Consider the following 6,526-nt stretch of genomic DNA (forward strand, 5'->3'; position numbering starts at 1 on the left):
GAGCACAACAGGACATTAAGTGTTTTCTGTCTCCCTCTGTTGTTGATCAGTGGAAATTGCAACATCAGGAAATGTGTTGGATTTGTGGATTGTAAATGTTGGAAGCAAGCTTTTAAAGGTTTAAAGTTATTACACATATTTCACAACTGAACTACTTTCTTTTTATGATACCACAGATCTGGAGAAGATCAAGGCATACATTGACTCCTTCCGGTATGGCGCTCCCCCACACGGCGGCGGAGGCATTGGTAAGGAATTGATGTTTTTAAGGGTATATCCGTATCATATTAGTAGTATATCAAAATATGTTGTATGTGAATATGGCAGACATAGGGATTTGTCAAGTGACTGAACTGTCGTCCTTCTTAGGCCTGGAGAGAGTCTGCATGTTGTACCTTGGTCTTCACAATGTACGTCAGACCTCCATGTTCCCACGTGACCCCAAACGCCTGACCCCTTGAATCCTCCAGCACCTGGGCAAACCCCAGTCATTACTGAACTAACAGACAGATGTGTTAACCCAGAAAAGGAGACGATATAGGAGCTAGTGCCCCCCTATGACTCTGATGTGCCACTACTATTAACCTTGAATATGAAAGAATAAATCAGTTCCAACAGTAGGGGGAACTTTATTGATTGATGTGCATAATTGTCTAACAGCAACAAATAACAGATACATTAAAGAGAAAGAAGAGTTGGCCAGCAATTTAAAGAATTCGCTGGAAACCTGTACAGATTGAATCCCTCTCTTAACCAATGAGGCAGTGTTTGTCTGAGTTCTTTTCTATGGAGATGTTTTAGAGATACTTTAATACAGATAAGTCCCTCATACAACCAGCACAGACATGGACTAATGATTGTGATCTCCAGCATTATGCCTGTATTTACAGGTGTTTTGTAAGGAATTAATAAAGCTAAACACACAATAAAAAAAAAAAAACTAATGATCATTTGTCTTTTTTTTAGTTCCTCTTAGTAAGGATCCCACTGTTTTGCCTGTTAATTCATTAATGATTAAGTTTTACAGAGGTAATATGTCAGACTATGTACATTTTCTCTGGATCTGCTAAAATGCCACTTCCTAAAACTAAAAAGGGAAAATGTTTAATTACAACTATACAGAATGCAAAGCTTTAGTGTCGCTCTCATTCACACTTGGATAAAAATAAAAAGCCTTAAATCCACTGCCCTGCTTCAAGCCATGCAAATCAAAGTGCTGTTAACATAAGAATTTCAACATTGATAGTTGGTAATCATGCATCCTAACTTACACACATGTGCATGTAGCACTATGCAAGCACAAAGTCTTCAACTGACAACATGTTATAACCATGGGCTTATTCATTCACATTTCCACTGACTTGGAGGATGAAGAGGAAGATGTGAACAATGTCAACGTAAAGGGAGAGAGCTCCGTAGATGTACTCCTCAGGGCTGATGGCCAGTTCCCGGTTTCCAATAAGAAGCTGGGTGTTGTATATTAAAAACTAACAGAGAGAGAGAGAGAGGACAAAAGAACCTTCAGTTGTGATAGAAGTAACATGAGTTAGTTTGAGTGCAATGAGGATTTAAAAACCAGATTTTCACATCTGGCAAAACAAACTTTTAGCTTGTTAATTCCAAATCAGAACATCCTACGTTGAGCAGGTTTAATGTTTACCTTCTTACCTCGGCATGTTAGCATGGTAACATCAGTTTTTAATTAATTTGATCATAAGCCTAGGATCAAACTTTGGACAATCTGTCCTCGTGATGGTGCTAGATGAAAAGTTTAGGGATAACCAAAGTTATTACAGTTCATCCTGTATCATTTTATGGCAGTTCATCTAAGACTGTGAAACGTGCACTTCGTGGCACTAGAGGAAAAGTCAATATATCACCTAAATCATTAGGATATGTCATTAAAGACTGAACATCTCTGCAAAATGGCAACCTATGTGGTGATCATTTCGGACACTCCGCTCTCAGACTAAAACATTAATTTACCATAAATTTATATCACATAATTTGATGAGCTGAGCATTAGTTGTCAGCTTGTTTAAAATATGGTCTACAGTCAATAGGTCCAGTGAAAAATTGTGTATTTCAGGCTACTACGTAGAACAATTTTGCCTCTTATTTGACAATAATTTTGTAATGTCAAGTTCAAATGTTCCCCTTAAAGTCATGTAGACTCACCAGAGTGTAAACAATGGCTCCAATTGCAGCGTAGAGCATATGCAGCCAAGGGACCTGTTGAGTGACCACAGAAAGGCCTTTGAATGTGAAATCAGTCACAGAGATACACCCTACTGAGGTGCTACTCCTTACACTGAGAAACACGAGTAGAGAGAATAAATTAAAGGATTTGACCAGAGTCCTCACATATTGAAAGGAGAGGACGATGGCTGTAACCACCCCAATGATCATGAGCAAAACAGCAGCAATACAGAGAAATCCCCCGCAGGAGGTGAAGTCCACCTGTGATGAGAAACAAGGTATTAACAGGATGAAAGTGAAGTTAATAGACTTCAAACCACATGAAAGAGCAGTCGCAGTGATTTGAAAGCAAATCATAAGTAATTTTTTTTAAATAAATGAAGTAGCTGTGTCATGCATCGGCCAAAAATGTAACTTATTCATCTTGACTTGCATCAAACAGAGAAGTTGGATTCACATCTTTTCCTAAAATGTTATAAATATTTAATGGAACTCTGTGTCTCATTGTAATGCAAGACAATGGCGTTCTTTTACACTCACAACAAAGGCATCCTCTGAGAAGCCACAGTGTGCTGAGCTACAGAGCCACACACAGTTTACATCTCCTACCTTGGTTTGGAAGCAGAAGATTGTGACAGCTACACAAACTACTGCTGTCATTCCCATGGCGAGAAACACTGCTTTTGTTTCATAATAGCTGTAAGATACATATAGTGATTAAAACAAAAACATGAAATAATGTCACGGCGTCTAACACATCATTATGCAAATGTATTGTGTTTGTGTAATGCCTGAGTTGGAGCCAGAAAACAAACCTCGAAACAGTTCCAGCCATGTAAGACATAGCAACAGTCTATGAGATAAAACATGAAGACAGTGTGTCACTGAGGGCAAAGTGGGTTCCAGCCTACTTATTTTTATTTATTTATTTATTTATTTTTGTGCCTGCCTTTGTTTTGTTTTACTTCTCAAGTCAACTCAAATATTCTCTAACTCCTGACAATGTTCTTAGTTTTGCCATATAGAGGTGCTGGATCATAACCCACACTGACTTCTGATTCATAACCTAACAAACAATACTTACAAATATTCCCAGCAGTACACAGTTCCATGGAAAACGCCTCCTAAACAATATTTGTGATGAATATATTACCAGTTGTGAATATTTAAACATTAACATTAATAAAACTATTATCTAACTTATTCACACGGGCCAGGGTCATGCTTACCTCGGCTGTTTGCAGCAGATGAGAATGCAGTACACCACAAAATAAACCGCACTACAGAAAGAGAAATCACTCTGACTGGTACTGTATAGAACAGCATGCCATGAGAATAATAGCACAATAAAGGACAATTTCTCTTTTTGTGCTTTTTTTTAATATTTGTTTTGTTTTTAGAGTATAACTCACAAAGATGCCCAGTAGATGCCAGGGTATCTGATGACGAACTGCCTCACTGGCTCACTGTGAAAACACAGATATAAGGGATCACTCAGGAGTATCCTCCAACAAATACATTAAGCAGTTGGATGGAATAATGTACTGGTTTGAATAGTGACACTTACACAAACGTAAAGACAGCGACTACTGAAAAAGTGACGCCAAGCTGTGCTGCTAAAATTAAGTAAACCTGCCCACAAACACAAGACCAAGAAGTTCTGTTGAGCACACAAGAAAACATATCAGTGGGATGTAGATGAGATTAATATGATTGTCACTGGCACGCCGAACAACAAAAACACTCCGTTTAAGGCTCTGTGTGTGGTATGACAAATGGTAAAAATCCTTACCTTTCTGATGAAGGCATGCCGAATAGATGTGCTTTCCCACTGGGAGCTCAGAAAATCCTCCATGTCTCCTGCAGAATTGGGAACAGTGAAGTGGTGATTTATACTAATCTAAATATAATGTGGGCTGTGATTTACTTAAGTCCTGTGTTATTTCCTCAGAACCTGGGTTGGAAACAGGCACTCCAGCAGACAGAGTCGGTATTGTGTTAGGCATCGCAGCTGGAGAAAACATTGGAGTTGCCCACATGCCAGCCTGTGGGTAGACGGCCTCCTGGGCCCAGTAGCCAGGCGGGCCAGGACTGGGGCTGTAAGATGGAGGTGGTGGAAGAGGAGAGCCATGTTGTGGCTGGTGGGGGTAGTTTTCAAACTTAGAATGGTGCAGGGCATCCTCATAAGGTGGTGGCCTGTCTATTTTTGACATCATCATTTTTGCCAGATCACCTTTAGGAGAGAATAGCAGTTGGCCAGTTACATCAGACTTGTACTGCACATGTAATGTATTCGGGGTACCACATATATTGACAAGAGATTATATTACATAAAGGTAAACATACCCATAGCTTGTACTCGTGTCTATTCACTATGTTAAAAAAAGGTTATCAGATCAGTTATTATGTATCCTGCTTTTCACTGTCACACTTAATAAATAGAATCTGGTTATTTTATTACTGTGAAAAAGCTACACACACACACACACTTAAACCCACAATGAAGCAAACCAAAATTTGATATTTATTATCTGCTGGGGAAAAGCCATGTCTGTGCTTGTTACAAATAAATACACCATATAAAACAACGTATTCATAGTAGAAATGTCTAGGAAACAAAAACACAATTCAGACTCTGAATGTTCATTGTTCTAATTTGAAAAAATACTTTCATCATAAACAGAATAAACATAAACAAAAAAAAATGAAAAGAAAGAAATGTACTTACCTGGCGGCTTTAGCCTAAAATGGGAGCTCTGCGCCCTTCAGTCCTAGTTCTCCTTGGAGGTTTTCAGACATGCACCACAGGGGATGTCAGCTTTGTAATAGGATACAGTCACTGAAACTCACACGGTTAAGTGGTGTGTCTGAAAAAACATGGATAGTCTTGGTCATGCTCCTATTCAAAATAATAAAAATATAATAAAACTACAAATTAAAAGTAGAAAATGCTCACAAACTGTTTTGTATATCTACCTGTGTATTAAAACCATTCAGTTAGATAATGGATAACACTACACCCAAGAATGAATTGCTTTGTTTTTTTAAGCAGTCACCCTTAAAACATAGTTTTTATTATATCTTTTGTCTACACTGACCCACGTGTTAAACAGTAGGCCTATAGCCTACAGTGTACTGTGTATTGTCCTGGCTGGATCCCATCCTGACAGCTATCAAACACGATTAATAAATAACTGTGGAGCTATGTCACAGTCAAGCAGTACATCCTGAATTATTTATTTGTTTGTTTATTTATTTATATGTTTGACACAACCACAACGTTTACTTTTCGGGAAGACAGTGTAAAATTTCGGTTAATTAGGCCCTGCTATGATAAGGGAAAAACAAGTGATGCTAAATGTGTAATTATTAAGGGTATTATAACTAGTACTTATATGTAGTAGTAGTAGTAGTAATAGTAGTACAGAGTAGCTAGTGTTGCAGTAATGACACAACCCAGTTTTTAATCATGGATGTAGTATGAAAGCTCCATATTCATAGATATGTGCATAAGGCATCTATTATCTTTAATAATACGATCTATGGTCATGATCCGTTCGTTTTATCTCCTCGCTTCCGGGTTTGGCGTGTCGCTTGACACGTCATTGCGTTGTGCTCAGTGTACTATGGCGCTTCCTGACTTGATGATTACGTTGTTTGCTGCCGCATCCTTCTTCTGTTTCTTATGTTTATGTGTTCGCTACAGACGTTCAGCTCAGTTGTTTTGGGGGAAATTGTTGAGCAGGACAATGGCTCGCACGGAGAAGCCATTGTTCCGAATCGCGTGAGTAAAATATGACCTTCATAATTAAAGGCAGTTTTTTGTTGTCATGGTGGTGATTCTCGATAGCGTACCTTAGCCACATCCAGCCGTTATTATTGAAGGCCGTCCCACCAAATTATAATCAAATATCTGTCAAATTAAAATTGAGTTGGTGATTGTCAAAAATACTACTCATGAAATTTTTGTCTAAGGCCTTTTCTCGGTTGACAATAGACTGATTTATTCGGCATATACAGTGGGTACGGAAAGTATTCAGACCCCCTTAAATTTTTCACTCTTTGTTATATTGCAGCCATATGCTAAAATCATTTAAGTTCATTTTTCCTCATTAATGTACACACAGCACCCCATATTGACAGAAAAACACAGAATTTGACATTTTTGCAGATTTATTAAAAAAGAAAAACTGAAATATCACATGGTCATAAGTATTCAGACCCTTTGCTCAGTATTTAGTAGAAGCAGCCTTTTGAGCTAATCAGCCATGAGTCTTTTTGGGAATGATGCAACAAGTTTTTCACACCTGCATTTGGGGATCCTCTG

At 38.3% G+C, this 6,526-nt stretch overlaps 3 protein-coding genes across 5 annotated transcripts in view; 2 read left to right on the forward strand and 1 right to left on the reverse strand.

Annotated features, from left to right (window-relative positions):
* Nucleotides 1-814, forward strand: part of dars1 (aspartyl-tRNA synthetase 1) — a 29,050-nt gene extending 28,236 nt beyond the window's left edge. Inside the window, 2 exon segments of the mRNA XM_020621191.1 lie at nt 110-248; nt 370-814. Coding sequence (XP_020476847.1) covers nt 110-248; nt 370-461 — 231 coding nt within the window. The 3' untranslated portion in view covers nt 462-814.
* Nucleotides 815-913: 99 nt separating this feature from the next.
* On the reverse strand, nt 914-5,664 carry LOC109972378 (protein lifeguard 3). Of its 3 annotated transcripts, none has more exons than XM_020621188.1 (11): nt 5,176-5,664; nt 4,154-5,066; nt 3,992-4,059; nt 3,767-3,831; nt 3,612-3,665; nt 3,429-3,479; nt 3,284-3,323; nt 3,015-3,052; nt 2,809-2,896; nt 2,179-2,460; nt 914-1,487 (listed from the first exon to the last, which is right to left on the reverse strand). In XM_020621188.1, the coding sequence occupies exons 2-11, from the start codon at nt 4,416-4,418 to the stop codon at nt 1,338-1,340; spliced, it is 1,101 nt and encodes a 366-aa protein (XP_020476844.1). In that variant the 5' UTR covers nt 4,419-5,066; nt 5,176-5,664; the 3' UTR covers nt 914-1,337. The 3 variants fall into 3 exon arrangements, with proteins under 3 accessions (XP_020476844.1, XP_020476845.1, XP_020476846.1); XM_020621189.1 differs by having other exon boundaries at nt 4,154-4,432; nt 4,928-5,664; XM_020621190.1 differs by having other exon boundaries at nt 2,179-2,232; nt 2,365-2,460; nt 4,154-5,664.
* Nucleotides 5,665-5,708: 44 nt separating this feature from the next.
* Nucleotides 5,709-6,526, forward strand: part of pnkd (PNKD metallo-beta-lactamase domain containing) — a 10,925-nt gene continuing 10,107 nt past the window's right edge. The window contains exon 1 of the mRNA XM_020621186.1: nt 5,709-5,983. Coding sequence (XP_020476842.1) covers nt 5,742-5,983 — 242 coding nt within the window. The 5' untranslated portion in view covers nt 5,709-5,741. The remainder of the gene's footprint in view (nt 5,984-6,526) is intronic.

Source organism: Monopterus albus, unplaced genomic scaffold (assembly GCF_001952655.1).
Source record: "Monopterus albus unplaced genomic scaffold, M_albus_1.0 scaffold254.1, whole genome shotgun sequence".
In the NCBI taxonomy this organism is placed as follows: Eukaryota; Metazoa; Chordata; class Actinopteri; order Synbranchiformes; family Synbranchidae; genus Monopterus; species Monopterus albus.